This window comes from Mercenaria mercenaria, unplaced genomic scaffold, assembly GCF_021730395.1.
Source record: "Mercenaria mercenaria strain notata unplaced genomic scaffold, MADL_Memer_1 contig_1296, whole genome shotgun sequence".
In the NCBI taxonomy this organism is placed as follows: Eukaryota; Metazoa; Mollusca; class Bivalvia; order Venerida; family Veneridae; genus Mercenaria; species Mercenaria mercenaria.
The window spans coordinates 31615-47484 of NW_026459277.1; the positions used below are offsets into that span (position 1 = coordinate 31615).

Sequence of the window (15870 nt, forward strand, 5' to 3'; positions counted from 1 at the left end):
TATGTTTCTTGATGTACAGAGTCAGCTTTTGATGGTAAACAAGTGTTGCAAGTCTTAAAGCAATAGCTTTGATAGTTTAGGAGAAAAGCTGACCTAAACATAAAACTTAACCAAGAAAACCGATTTTCTAAGTCAAAAAGGGGCAATAATTCTTGCAAAAAGCAGGATGGAGTTATGTTTCTTGATGTACAGGGTCAGCTTATGATGGTGAACAAGTGTTGTAAGATTCAAAGCAATAGCTTTGATAGTTTAGGAGAAAAAGTTGACCTAAACATAAAACTTAACCAAGAAATCTGATATTTTCTAAGTACAAAAGGGGCCATAAATCTTGCAAAAAGCAGGATGGAGTTATGTTTCTTGCTGTACTGGGTCAGCTTATGATGGTGAACAAGTGTTCCAAGTTTCAAAGCAACAGCTTTAATAGTTTAGGAGAAAAGCTGACCTAAACATAAAACTTAACCAGGCAACGCCGACGCTGACACCGATCAAGTGATGACAATAACTCATCATTTTTTTCAAAAAATCAGATGAGCTAAAAATGAGGTAGGTGATTTTTTTTTTTCGTTCTTGTTGACTTTTTTTCCCTCCAAAATGGGTGGGGGCGTTAATTAGAGAGGGGGGGGGGCCTTAATTCGGGAAAATACGGTAGGTTTCTTCTATGTTAGCCTAAATTATATACATGTCACACACTTTTTTGAACCTAGGTCAATAATGTTAACAACTACTTATGGATTCAGAGAAAAGATTAAAGCTCTATAGAAAAAGATTTTTAAAGTCTGATAGCTGAAAACCTATTTTTAACCAAAAAGACCCATGTGTTCAATGAACCAGAACCATTTGAACAACATTGAAAAAGGGCTACCCAGAGATCATTTGTGTAAAGTTTCATCCAAATCCATTCAGTGGTTTTGAAGGAGATGTTGTTTAAAGAAATTGTTGATCAAAAGTAACCATGCTCTCTGGCTGTCGTGCTTTTTGACTAGTCAGAAAAAATTGTCAATGAACACTATTTGTATAAGGTCACACAAAGACAATTTGTGTGAAATTATTTTAAAATCGTGCTAACAGTTTTATACAAGAAGATTTTCTAAGCTTCTACAATATACATGCATATAGGGAAAAGTGACCACGCCCCCCACCCCCTGGCAGCCATGTTGTTTGACGATTCAGAATAATTTGAACAATCTTGGTAGAAGGTCACACAAGCACCATTTGAGTAAAATTTTTTTAAAATCATGCTAGCAGTTTCAAACAAGAAGATTTTTAAAGTTTCCACTATATACATATAGGGAAAAGTGACCACGCCCCCTGGCGGCCATGTTTTTTGACGATTTAAAATATTTGAAAAATCTTGGTAGAGGGTCACACAAGGACCATTTGTGTAAAATTATTTTAAAATCGTGCTAGCAGTTTCACACAAGAAGATATTTAAAGTTTCCACTATATACATATAGGGAAAAGTGACCACGCCCCCCTGGAGGCCATGTTTTTTGACAAATCAGAATATTTTGAACAATCTTAGTAGAGGGTCAAACAAGGACCATTTGTGTAAAATTATTTTAAAATCGTGCTAGCAGTTTCAAACAAGAAGATTTTTAAAGTTTCTACTATATACATATAGGAAAGTGACCACGCCCCCTGGCGTCCATGTTTTTTGACAAATGGGTATAATTTGAATAATTTTGGTAGAGGGTGACATAAGGATTATTTGTGTGAAATTATTTCTAAATCAGACCAACGGTTTAGGAGTAGATGTCGTTTGAAGATTTTTCTATTTTTAGCTCTAGTGGCCCCTATGTGCAACCAAGCGGAACCATTTGAACAAATTTGGTAGAGGACCACCCAAGCAACATCAAGGCCAAGTTTGATCAAAATCCATTCAGTGGTTTTGAAGAAGATGTCATTTAAACATAATTGTTGACGTCGGACGACTTGACACACGCATGACGGACACAGCATGATCACAAGGTGAGCTAAAAATCCACTAAATAAATATACAGGTGGAGGTAGTGTGTGTGTGTGTGCTTGGGAAGTAAGGTTGGGAGGGAAAGGAGAAGACTTTCAACGTTTTCCATATAGCAATTTAGGGAAAACTAGCCCCATTCCCTGGAAACCATGTTTTAGGGAAAATGGTCATCCAAGGGCAAGGAACAATGCTGTGAAATTATTTTGAAATCAAACTAGCCGTTTGAAAGGAGAATATTACATTCTGCACTTTTTGCAATATAAGGGAAACTAGCCCCATCCCCTGGTGGCCACATTTTTTAACAAAACAGAATGATTTGAAGGAATTTAGTGGAGGGTCACCAAAGGTTCATTTCTGTGAAAGTCGAATCAGCACGTTCAGCGGACAAAAAAGACATAAAGACATAAAATCTTAATTTCAAATCTAAATAGGAGTTAAACTAGATGTGTGTCATTAGGACACTGGTGCCCCCACTTCCAGTCACTGTAAGTGGTTTCATGACTCTAGGTCAAATCAAGGGCATAAGTATCTTCAAGGATATGTTGCTTCCCATGTATTCCGCATGAAATTGTATTCTCTTGTGAAATAAATAAGAAGTAAAATTAACACAATTTTGTTTCAAGATGAGAATTTATATCTCTCTTTAACACCATTTCTTCAGTGGCCGATCTTAATTTTGTGGCATAGATCATCAAGAACAACCAAATTTTTTTATTAGAAATAAAAGTGTAATGAAAGAATAAAAGAAATGAACAAGAGCTGTCGGAGGACAGCAACGCTCGACTATTCAACAGCCTTGTCAACTGAATGAATACAAAAGTCGCCCACCAATGTGCCATTTTTGAGTGTTCCAAATTTCAAGACTTATTGACTAGCTCAAGGTCAAATTTCATTTCCGTACACAACACTGTGCATGTGGTCCAAATTCGAAAGCTTAGCTTGAGAAATGTGAAAGTAGGTCACTAGATCAATTTCATGGACAAAGTTCTTTGTACACAAAACTATGCATGTGCATCAAGTTTGAAGGCTGTAGTTTGAGAAATTTGAAAGTAGGTCACTAGGTCAAAATCAAGGTCAAATTAAACTTCAGAACAAAAATCTATGCATGTGGTCCAAATTTAAAGCCTGTACCTTAAAAATGTGAAAGTAGGTCACTAGGTCAATGTCAAGGTCAAAGTTTGTTTCGGTACACAATCCTATGCATGTGGTCCAAATTTGAAGGCTGTAGCTTGAGAAATGTGAAAGTAGGTCACTAGGTCAAAATCAAGGTCAAATTACACTTCAGAACAAAAATCTATGCATGTGGTCCAAATTTAAAGCCTGTACCTTCAAAAATGTGAAAGTAGGTCACTAGGTCAATGTCAAGGTCAAAGTTTGTTTCGGTACACAATCCTATGCATGTGGTCTAAATTTGAAGCCTGCAGCTACAGAAATGTGAAAGTAGGTCACTAGGTCAATCTTAAGGTCAAAGTTCATTTCGGTACACAAAATTATGCATGTGGTCCAAATTTGAAGGCTGTAGCTTGAGAAATGTGAAAGTAGGTCACTAAGTCAAAATCAAGGTCAAATTTCATTTCGGAACACGAAACTATGCATGTGGTCCAAATTTGAAGCCTGTACCTTCAAAAATGTGAAAGTAGGTCACTAGGTCAATGTCAAGGTCAAAGTTCTTTTCAGTGCACAAAACTGTGCATGTGGTCCAAATTTGAAGGCTGTAGCTACAGAAATGTGAAAGTAGGTCACTAGGTCAAAATCAAGGTCAACTCATGTCAAGGTTCATCTTGCCACTCAAAACCATACATGTGGTCCAAATTTGAATGTTGTAGGTTATTGACAAGAAGATTTTAAAAGCTTTTCCCTATATAAGTCTACATGAACCAAGTGACCCCCAGGGCGGGGCCATATTTGACCCTAGGGGGATAATTTGAACAAACTTGGTAAAGAACCACTAGATGATGCTACATTACAAATGCCAAAGCCCTAGGCTTTGTGGTTTGGACAAGAAGATTTTCAAAGTTTTTCCCTATATAAGTCTATGTAAACCATGTGACCCCCGGGGCAGGGCCATATTTGACCCTAGGGGGATAATTTGAACAATCTTAATAGAAGACCACTAGATGATGTCACATACAAAATATCAAAGCCCTAGGCCTTGTGGTTTTGAACAAGAGGTTTTTCAAAGTTTTTCCCTATATAAGTCTATATAAACCATGTGACCCCCAGGGCGGGGCCATATTAGACCCCAGGGAAATAATTTGAATCATCTTGGTAGAGGACCACTAGATGATGCTTCATACCAAATATCAAAGCCCTAGGCTCTGTGATTTTGGACAAGACTATTTTCGAAGTTTTTCCCTATATAAATCTATGTAAATTATAGAAATAAACAAAGGGCCATAACTCACTAAAAAATTGTTGGACCAGTCTGATTTTCAGGGAGACACAACTAGGGTACCAATACATCATTCTAACAAAGTTTGGTCAAAATCCCCCTGGTAGTTTCTGAGGAGATGCGATAACGAGAAATTGTTAACGGAAGGACGGACGGACGGAAGGACGTCGGACCACGGACGCAGAGTGATTTGAATAGCCCACCATCTGATGATGGTGGGCTAAAAATGGGAAAAAGGGTTATGGAACCTTCACAGTGCTTATCAGCTCATAAAGTGAACAAGTGCGTGAAGTTTCAATCCTTTCCCATAAGTGGATAATGAAATACCAGCTTACATACAAAAACTTAACCAAGAATTTCAAAGTCGAAACGGGGGCATAATTTCAAAAAAAGCAAAATAGAGTTATGGAACCTGTGCAATGTAGGTCAGTTTATCACAGTGAATAAGTGTGTGAAGTTTCAATCCATTCCCACAAGTTGTTACTGAGATAAAGTCGAAAAAGGGGCATAATTTTGAAAAAATTGCAATGTAGAGTTATGGGACCTATACAGTGCATGTCAGATCATGACAGTGAACAAGTGTGTGAAGTTTCAATCCATTCCCGTTAGTGTGTACTGAGATATCAGCTTACATACAAAACCTTAACCAAGAATTTCTACGTCGAAAAGGGGGCATAATTTCAAAAAAAAGCAAAATAGAGTTATGGAACCTGTGCAACGTAAGTCAGTTTACCACAGTGAGTAAGTGTGTGAAGTTTCAATCCATTCCCACAAGTCGTTACTGAGATACCAGCTTACATACAAAACCTTAACCAAGAATTTCTAAGTCGAAAAGGGGGCATAATTTCATAAAAAAGCAAAATAGAGTTATGGAACCTGTGCAATGTAGGTCAGTTTATCACTGTGAATAAGTGAGTGAAGTTTCAATCCGTTCCCACAAGTCGTTACTGAGATACCAGCTTACATACAAAACCGTAACCAAGAATTTCTAAGTCGAAAAGGGGGCATAATTTTGTATAAAAGCAAAATAGAGTTATGGAACCTGTGCAATGTAGGACAGTTTATCACAGTGAATAAGTGTGTGAAGTTTCAATCCATTCCAACATGTGGTTACTGAGATACCAGCTTACATACAAAATCTTAACCAAATCGGGACGTGGATGCCGACGCCGACGCATTGGTGAGTCCAATAGCTCTACTATTCTTTGAATAGTTGAGCTAAAAATGTCGAGAGTGAAAACACAAGTAGTGTGCAGACCGCAGTCTGATATTATAATGAGCTTGTAGATTGATTTATCTGCCAACAAAAGTAATACTGTTTCAGTTTCTAGGTAGATAATTGGTAATTTAGCTTTGCATTTTCTCTGTATTTTGGTCCATTTTGCAAATATTGTAAGCTTATTTTCCAGCCTAATCCTGATCTTTGCAGAATTACAGATTCATAGGATAATCACAATACTGTATTTTTTTTCTTATTTTCTGGTCTAAATTAAATTTAGATTGATTTTGTCAGTTTATGGTTAATATGCTTGACAGGGGAGTGTTATTTTTGCAGATCACTCATTGGTTATTCAATAACCAAACAAGTACTTGGCAAAAATCGAAGATTATAATATTATCAGATATTGCGGAAGATAGCACAAAGGATCATTGGAGTTTTAAAAAGTTATTCTTGTTTACCGATAAATTGATTATTAGTAATCAACCAGTGGTACAGGAGAAGAAACATAGAGCAAAGAATCTGACAAATCAAGGGTCAGGATTCCGCTGAAAATCATTTAGTCAGAACACTACGATAATATGTACAACAAGGCTTCACACTAATTATTCAACCTAATTGTATGTAGCAAGTAATGTAAACACTGTAAATCTGACAAATCATGGGCCAAAATTCTGTTGAAAATCACTGATTCAGAACCTGAACGTGCCAATGATACATATAACTAGGCTTGGCACTGATAACTCGTTTGGTACAAATTTACCCTAAGCTATGAGAAATGTCGTCAAAATATCAAAATTTGGCAAATAAAAGGACCATATCTTCCCTAAAAACCAGTGAAGCAGAATATACTGATAATATGCATATTAAGACTTGGCACTCATCACTCCTATAAAGGTTTGTTGGAATCTGCCCAATTATATCAGTGAAGTGGCTAAAACTTAATCAATTTTGATGAGTTAAGGGCCATAACTCTGCTGAAAAAAACAATGAACCGTAACATGCCAATGATATGCACCACTAGGCTTGGCACTAATATAAAATTTAGTGTATTTCCTAATTGTTGTACTGGAGCATTTAGCACAGACAGGTAAATTATGACAAAGGAAGGGCCACTACTCTGCTGAAAATCACTGAACAGGAACATGTTGATGATATGTATAATTAATCTTGGCATTGATAACTCGTGTATGGTTCAGTGGAAATCCACTCAGTTATATAAGAGAACTTGCCAAAATATAAATTTTGATAGTTTCTAAATTTTCACTCCGTCATAGGTACTTGTCTGATTAATACTAGATTAACGATATTTCACTGTTTCAGTGTAAATTAAAATATCTTTCACGAGTGAACATCAGATGCAATATTTTCACGAGTGGTACAGCCATCGGTGAAAATGTAAGATATGGTGTTCATGAGTGGTATAGCCATCGGTGAAAATGTAAGATATGGTGTTCACAAGTGAAAGATATTTTGATCTTACATGTAAAACAAACAAATTTTCTCTCCATTTATGTTTTGACTCATTTTATAGTTTCTTACCACTGAAAAATATATTTGATCTGTTTCAATATGAAAATACCAAATATATTTCACTCTTAATATTTCCATAATTTACTGAAAAACATGTAGTAACAATGCACCTATCTGTTAATGTACAGTTCAAGGGAGATCATAAATAAGCAATTGGAAAACTGCTTCAAAAATTGATAGTTTGTTTTCAAAACTAAGACCAAGTGTTTTTGTTTAATTCGTTTGTTTTGGGTTTAATGCTGTTTTTCAACAGTATTTTAGTTATGTAATGGCGGGCAGTAAACCTAACCAGTGTTCATGGATTCTATACCAGTACAAACCTGTTCTCCGCAAGTAACTGCCAACTTCCCCTCATAAATCAGAAACACAATGTCTTTTATCAAATCGCCACGGAGAACATACACCTAGCCCAGGGCCCGAACTCACGAACCCCGCACCCCCCCCACAACCCCACTCCGATCTGTGCTCTCCCTATTGAGCTAAGTGGGTGAGCTAAGACCAAGTGGAATTAAATTTGCAGCATGGATGCATATGTATCTTTGAGATTATTTACCTGCAAAAATATTATACAACATACATGTATCAATGTATCAATGTATCAAAGAAATATCAACTGGTGAACTATACATTTAGGTACCTAAAGCACATAATTTACACAATGACATATGTATTGTAAATGAATAGATTTGAATGAACTTCCAAGTACATGTATATTTAATTTGTACAATTGTATTCTCTACGCATTGTTCTAAGTATATTCAATCCTTGATTTAAGCTACCAATATATCCATTTGTTTGTGAACAATATACCCATTTGTTTTGATACAATGTTACAGTACTAAAGTTACTCTACTATAGTCTTAACCTGTATACATTTCATTTTCACCATAAAACAATGGTAGTGATATGGCTAATTTTTGGTGGTGGTTTACTACAATGTATTTGTTTGCAATACGACATATAACTTGCGAAAAATTAGCATTTTCGGATGTCTAACATTTTTGGCTCACATCTGTACATGTACAGTGTATCAAATACTGCAGATAATTGCAATAAAATAGATGCACACTCTGTTTTACATCATATGCGTCATGGCAACACACTGGCACCTGCAAGTACCGACTTCGTTCCTGTTTCATTTTAGATACAAGATTCATGCAGAATCAGTGAAAAACAGCATAATATGATGTTACGGCAGCATTGCACAATTACTTCAGCAAAGTCAGCCTGATTAATTGGTACTTTCATAGCATATACTTATTTCTACTGGAAAACAAGAAGCTGCGTTCAATAAACGCTTGATGCCCCCGGCGGCATCCTTGTCGATACAAAGCAACCTAAGTCCAAAACGAGGTCAAGTTCAAGGTCAAACTGAGGTCAGATGATGTCTGAAGATGAGGAATGGTCACAGGTTACATCTGCATTAGTATCGAGTCATTCTAGTAAGGGGTACTGATGCTAAATGGAACGGTCCCATTTGGTTAACCAAGAGATGGCCCATATAAAGCAACCTAAGTCCATAACGAGGTCAAGTTCAAGGTCAAACTGAGGTCAGATGATGTCTGAAGATGAGGAATAGTCACATGTTACATCTGCATTAGTATCAAATCATTCTAGTAAGAGGTATTGATGCTAGACGAAACGGTCCCATTTGGTTAACCAAGAGATGGCCCATATAAAGCAACCTAAGTCCAAAATGAGGTCAAGGTCAAGGTCAAACTGAGGTCAGGTGATGTCTGAAGATGAGGAATGGTCACAGGTTACATCTGCATTAGTATCAAGTCATTCTAGTAAGGGGTATTGATGCTAGATGAAACGGTCCCATTTGGTTAACCAAGAGATGGCCCATATAAAGCAATCTAATTCCAAAATGAGGTCAAGGTCAAGGTCAAACTGAGGTCAGGTGACGTCTGAATATGAGGAATGGTCACAGGTTACATCTGCATTAGTATCAAGTCATTCTAGTAAGGGGTATTGATGCTAGACGAAACGGTCCCATTTGGTTAACCTCGTACGGACGGACGAACGAACGGACGGACAGGACAATCGCTATATGCCCCCCGCATCAGTAGATGCCGGGGGCATAAAAAATACATTTGTCATGCAGAAAGACATAACAAAAATTCAATGTGTCCCGGGCCATTTCTGCTCCTCAAAACAAGTGGACCAATGGAATCATGTCATCATTAGTCCCATTATAATATATCAAAATCTCATCCTAATTAATGTGAATATGAAGACATTTTTTCTGCCTGCCTCTACATTATCTAAAGTACTTACAATAACTGATTAGCTTCCTGGAGTTCATTTATCTTCTTCTCTGTTTCTCTCATCCATTCTTCATACTTATCTCCCCACTGCTGTTTCAACTGAAATGTATAAACCAAGTACATGCATATGCACTTATAGATTCCTTAAAGTGTGGGGAATGCCCAACACAAAGCTGATTTCATATGAAAGACATCTTCCAACTATATCAAAATGCTGGAAATCTTTTTAAAATCAGACCATTATTGCTCAAGATATGGCAGTTTGAACTTAAGGAAATGGCTCATCATTCAGGCAGCCATTTTAGTGTGTTTACTATATCATAAATAACCTGCTGAATTATATATTGAGCAAACCAGCTTGATTAGCTCAATAAGGAGAGCACAGATCTAAGGATCGCAGCATTTGAGTTTGATCCCAGAGGGAGTTGTATATTCTCCTTAACCATTTGACAGAAGACAACATGTCACCTCCATTTCTGATTCATGTGGAGAAGTTGAAAGTTACTTGCACAGAACAGTTAGTACTGATACAGAATCCAAAACTAGATTATCTGCCTGCTGTTATGTAACTACTATATTGTTGGAAATTTGTGCTAAACCCAAAACAAACAAAACAAATCATGGGGGAATAATTTTTGTGGATTTTGTTGCTGAGTAAATGACTCACCGAACCACCTAACTCTAACAAAGAGCAAGTAACTCAATGTCAATGACTTTACGTACTTGGCAATAAAGGCCAACCCCTAGAAGCAAATGTGCATTATTAAAACTTAACTACGTATTTAATTTACCTTAAGGTTGTACTGTTCCTCCTTTTCACACCATTTGGCTTCCTTGACGCTCAATTCTAGATGAAGGGCATTAACTCTTTCAGTCAGATCTTTGTTTTCCAACACCAGTGCAGATTTGTCTCCCTCTAACTCAGCCACTTTTGTTCTTAACTTGTACAATTCATCTTCATGATTACATGCTGGCGTAGATTTTTGCTGAAACCAATAGAAGAATTCATTCTAGCAACCTATAGAGTGTTAACAAAGTTTTTCTACGCTTTGACCTAGTGACCCTTTTTTTTACCCTAGATAACCGCTTCGAACCAAATCTTAATTTATTATGATTAAATTTCTGACCAGGTTCCATGAAGATCAGGTAAAACTATGGCCTCTTGATGGTTTTTCATTGATTTGGTCCAGTGTTCTAGTTTTTTATTCCACATGACCCAGTTTCAAATTTAGACTAGTTTTCATAAAGACATCCACTCTGACCAGATTTCATATAAATCAGGTAGAAAATAGGGTCTCTTGAGTGTTTACAAGCTTTTTCTTTCATTTCACCTACAGGGTGTTCAAAGTAAACAAATCACTGATGGATGGTGAAGATGGACCAAGAGGTCTCACAACAGGTCTCATTGAACACTTTGTCACAGTTGAGCTAAAAAATAGATAACAAGAGCTGTTTGAGAACAACAACATTTGATTAATTGATAAACAGCCTTGTCACTAAAGAAAGTGAATTAAATAAATATTAAATGCAAAAAAGGGCATTATTTTGTAAAAATGCGAAAATTAAGTGATGGAACTTGTACAGTGCATGTCAACTCATCACAACAGACAAGTGTGTGAAGTTTCAATCCATTTCAGTTACTTGGTACTGAGATAATAGCTTACATACAAAAACTTAACCAAAAATTGCTATGTTGAAAAAGGGCCTAACTTAAAGTAACTTTTGTTAAAAATGCAAAGAGTTCTTGAACCTGTGCAACGCATGTCAAATCACCACAGCAAACAAGTATGATTGTGAGGTTTCAATCCATTTCCATAAGTCAGTATTGAGATACCAGCTTACCCACTCAAAAGTCGCAAAAAATATTTTTCAAGTAAAAAAGGACCATAATTTTGTAAAATATAAGAGTTATGGAACCTGTGCAATACAAGTTGGTTCTTCACAGTGAATAAGTGTGTGATGTTTCAATCCATCCCTACAAGTGGTTACTGAGATACCAGCTAACAAAAACTTGGGACACTGACACGAATGCGTACAAACAGGCGAGTGCAATACCTGTTCTTATAATAGTTGAGCTAAAACTATGAGCAACATGCATTTCATATTTCTACCTACAGGCACATGAGACTCTTGCAACAATTTAGTGAAAAACACCTGCATAGAGTAACATTTAAAGTTTTAATTTTGGTTATTTCAGAGTAAAACTTTTGGTCTTTGCAATTTAAGATACTGAGTTTCGACTGTACATGACTTGTATTTCTTTCTCTTTAGAACTGTATGTTTCACTCAATATACTATAAATAATAATGTATAGTTACCTTATCAAGTCTGTCCATCAAATCTTTTCTCTCTTTTTCCATCCTCTGATACAGCTCATCAAGCTGTTTCTGCAGGTCTTTCTGCTTTTTATTTTGTGCTTCCAATTCCTCTGCATGTTTTCTCTGTAATTCAAAATGAATTTCAATTGAGTATTTATTTTTTTACTTAAAGGTCCAATACTAAGGAAAGTGAACATTTTAATTTCTTTTAAAAAGCACAGAAACTATTTCATTTTATTGGAAAATGGAAGTTGGTATGTAGAAATTCGAAATAAATCGCAGTATATGTACAATTATTTTTCTATGAAGTATGAAGAAAGTTAAAAAGACCTGGAGGGTCATTCTGTCGATTCATTGAAATTTCAACATAATACACATACATTTCTTTGAGTTCCAAAGACCTTCTGTAAATTTTGACCTGCCAATCTTCATTATTTAGTGTCTTGCAGAAGTCTATGCACTGGCTATGAAAACAAGAGATCACAGAGTGATCTTGGCGCCCACCAATGTGCCATTTTTGAGTGTTCCAAATTTCAAGACTTATTGACTAGCTCAAGGTCAAATTTCATTTCCTTACACAACACAAATCTATGCATGTGGTCCAAATTTGAAGCCTGTACCTTCAAAAATGTGAAAGTAGGTCACTAGGTCAATGTCAAGGTCAAAGTTTGTTTCGGTACACAAAACTATGCATGTGGTCCTAAATTTGAAGCCTGTAGCTACAGAAATGTGAAAGTAGGTCACTAGGTCAATCTTAAGGTCAAAGTTCATTTCGGTACACGAAACTATGCAAGTGGTCCAAATTTGAAGGCTGTAGCTTGAGAAATGTAAAGGTAGGTCACTAGGTCAAAATCCAGGTCAAATTTTACTTCGGAATACAAAACTATGCATGTGGTCCAAATTTGAAGCCTGTACCTTCAAAAATGTGAAAGTAGGTCACTAGGTCAATGTAAAGGTCAAAGTTTGTTTCGGTATACAAAACTATGCATGTGGTCCAAATTTGAAGGCTGTAGCTTGAGAAATGTAAAAGTAGGTCACTAGGTCAAAATCAAGGTCAAATTTTATTTCGGTATACAAAACTATGCATGTGGTCCAAATTTGAAGCCTGTTACCTTAAAAATGTGAAAGTAGGTCACTAGGTCAACGTAAAGGTCAAAGGTCATTTCAGTACACAAAACTATGCAAGTGGTCCAAATTTGAAGGCTGTAGCTTGAGAAATGTAAAAGTAGGTCACTAGGTCAAAATCAAGGTCAAATTTTATTTCAGAATACAAAACTATGCATGTGGTCCAAATTTGAAGCCTGTACCTTCAAAAATGTGAAAGTAGGTCACTAGGTCAATGTCAAGGTCAAAGTTTTTTTCGGTACACAAAACTATGCATGTAGTCCAAATTTGAAGGCTGTAGCTTGAGAAATGTGAAAGTAGGTCACTAGGTCAAAATCAATGTCAAATTTCATTTTGAAACATGAAACTATGCATATGGTCCAAATTTGATGCCTGTACCTTCAAAAATGTGAAAGTAGGTCACTAGGTCAAAATAAAGGTCAAAGTTTTTTCCAGTGCACAAAATTATGCATGTGGTCCAAATTTGAAGGCTGTAGCTACAGAAATGTGAAAGTAGGTCACTAGGTCAAAATCAAGGTCAACTCATGTCAAGGTTCATCTTGCCACTCAAAAATATACATGTGGTCCAAGTTTGAATGTTGTAGTTACTGACAAGAACATTTTAAAAGCTTTTCCCTATATAAGTCTATATGAACCATGTGACCCCCCGGGGCGGGGCCATATTTAACCCTAGGAGGATAATTTGAACAAACTTGGTAGAGAACCACTAGATGATGCTACATTACAAGTATCAAAGCCCTAGGCTTTGTGGTTTGGACAAGAAGATTTTCAAAGTTTTTCCCTATATAAGTCTATGTAAACCATATGACCCCCAGGGCGGGGCCATATTTGACCCTAGGGGTATAATTTGAATAATCTTAGTTGAAGACCACTAGATGATGTCACATGCAAAATATCAAAGCCCTAGGCCCTGTGGTTTTGGACAAGAGGTTATTCAAAGATTTTCCCTATATAAGTCTATATAAACCATGTGACCCCCAGGGCGGGGCCATATTTGACCCCAGAGAAATAATTTGAATCATCTTGGTAGAGGACCACTAGATGATGCTTCATACCAAATATCAAAGCCCTAGGCTCTGTGGTTTTGGACAAGAAGGTTTTCAAAGTTTTTCCCTATATAAATCTATATAAATTATAGAAATAAACAAAGGGCCATAACTCACTCATAAATTGTTGAACCAGTCTGATTTTCAGGGGGACACAACTAGGGTACCAATACATCATTCTGACAAAGTTTGGTCAAAATCCCCCCAGTAGTTTCTGAGGAGATGCGATAACGAGAAATTGTTAACGGACGGACGGACGGACGGATGGACGGACGGACGGAATGACGGACGGACGGACCACGGACGCAGAGTGATTTTAATAGCCCACCATCTGATGATGGTGGGCTAAAAATTGCCAACTCACTTTCCCTTAGTAATGGACCTTTAAGTTCTGTGGTGCATTTATTTCTATAATAAAACAGATAATGTAGTCTGTCTTTCTGTCTTAATTACCATTCCAAACCACAGTTTACACAAACTTCAAAATTACAAATTACCAATCTGCTATCAATTTACTCATATATAACCCATCTCAAACAAATAAAGACCCTTCAACTGTTAAATAATGTTTCCATAATTTCAACCATTTATCAATATTAATGTTTCGAAAAGTCCATTTCTGCTTTGTCTAGGTGTACATTTCTGATACACTGATGAATACAAGCCCTGATGCAACCTGCCTGTAACCTGCACATACAGCATACCTTACCTTAAGTTCTTCAATTTCTCTGTTCTTTGAAGCAGATTTATCTCTGATCTGTTTTTCAAGCTCAGCTAACTTAGCTTCATATCTTGGATCTCTACAAACAAAATAAAGGCAAATCAAATAAAGTCCTTCATCTATAGAATAACATATGTTACACTTCAAAATTTAAGGGAAAAAAAAACACTTTCTCTTTATTACTAGTTACTGACCACTTGATGTGGAATTGTTACAGGGCCAAAAACATCAATGTTAAAAGTCGGATGCTTAGACTTCACAATGGCAAATATTTGAAAGTCTAATTACTTGTTTATAGCACATCAATACTTTGAAATTTTGCAAAGCGGTCTGTAGCTATGGAATGAATATTCATACAAAATTTCATTACTTTCTGTTAATCTAACCATGACAGAGCAAAAAAAAATTTAGTATTGTGAACATTCAGACCTTTTAAACACTGATAAGTACCAGCCCAAGAACCATTCTATGCAAGCAGTAAACAAATAACTGAGAAATGATCGATAGAGCTTCATAAAAGGAGTGAATTCATGTAATATTTAGAGACACAGTCAAGAAGACCTGTCGTAAAAACTATTACATACATTGTATACTTGGTATTTATAAAATATATACAAAGTTTGCTTTAGAAAGAAGATAACACAATCCTGAAACTGGGACTTCTCTAAAACATACCTTTTGGTATCATATACTTTGTTCGCTCGAACTCAAATATTTTAATATTTTAAAAACCACCCATTGCTGGAACTTATCATCAGGTTCCAGAAAAATCTATATACCATCGACCTCATTTGAAAAGGACGAACTTGCATTTTTGCAAAAAAAATTTTTAAGTCAATTTCGAAAAGGTAGTGTTCCCGCATGTTTTGCAAAGATATCGGATACAATAGCCATTCACAGAGGTCAAAATTTGTCACGTGAGGAAAGGAGGTATAACAAATTTCACTGACATGCGAAAAAGACGTATTTGCAATGAAAACGCCATTTTGCACAAATTACTTAGTTTTGAGTGTTTGTTAAAATAAAATGCAATAAATAAAACTTTTTCAAATTCTTTTAAACCATATTCATGCAGCAGAATGGTGTGGCTTTTAAGATAGTTTTTGCACAAAATTATACGTCTTTTTGACGCTGATTTTTTTTCAAATTGTTTAGTTCTATTTACAGATATGCTGTTTTTTTTAATTTACGTTTCTTGTGTCTCCTGAAAAATTAGCATTTTGCAGGTACATCCTTTTCAACTGAGGCTGATGATAGAATGTATATTGTTTGGTGACTCG

At 36.2% G+C, this 15870-nt stretch overlaps 1 protein-coding gene across 1 annotated transcript in view; it reads right to left on the reverse strand.

The window, feature by feature from the left end:
* Positions 1-15870, reverse strand: part of LOC128551606 (ERC protein 2-like) — a 32412-nt gene that overhangs the window by 7240 nt on the left and 9302 nt on the right. The window contains exons 4-7 of the mRNA XM_053532500.1: positions 14579-14669; positions 11699-11821; positions 10172-10366; positions 9391-9479 (exon numbers count right to left, since the gene is read on the reverse strand). Of these exons, the coding sequence (XP_053388475.1) occupies positions 9391-9479; positions 10172-10366; positions 11699-11821; positions 14579-14669 (498 nt within the window). The remainder of the gene's footprint in view (positions 1-9390; positions 9480-10171; positions 10367-11698; positions 11822-14578; positions 14670-15870) is intronic.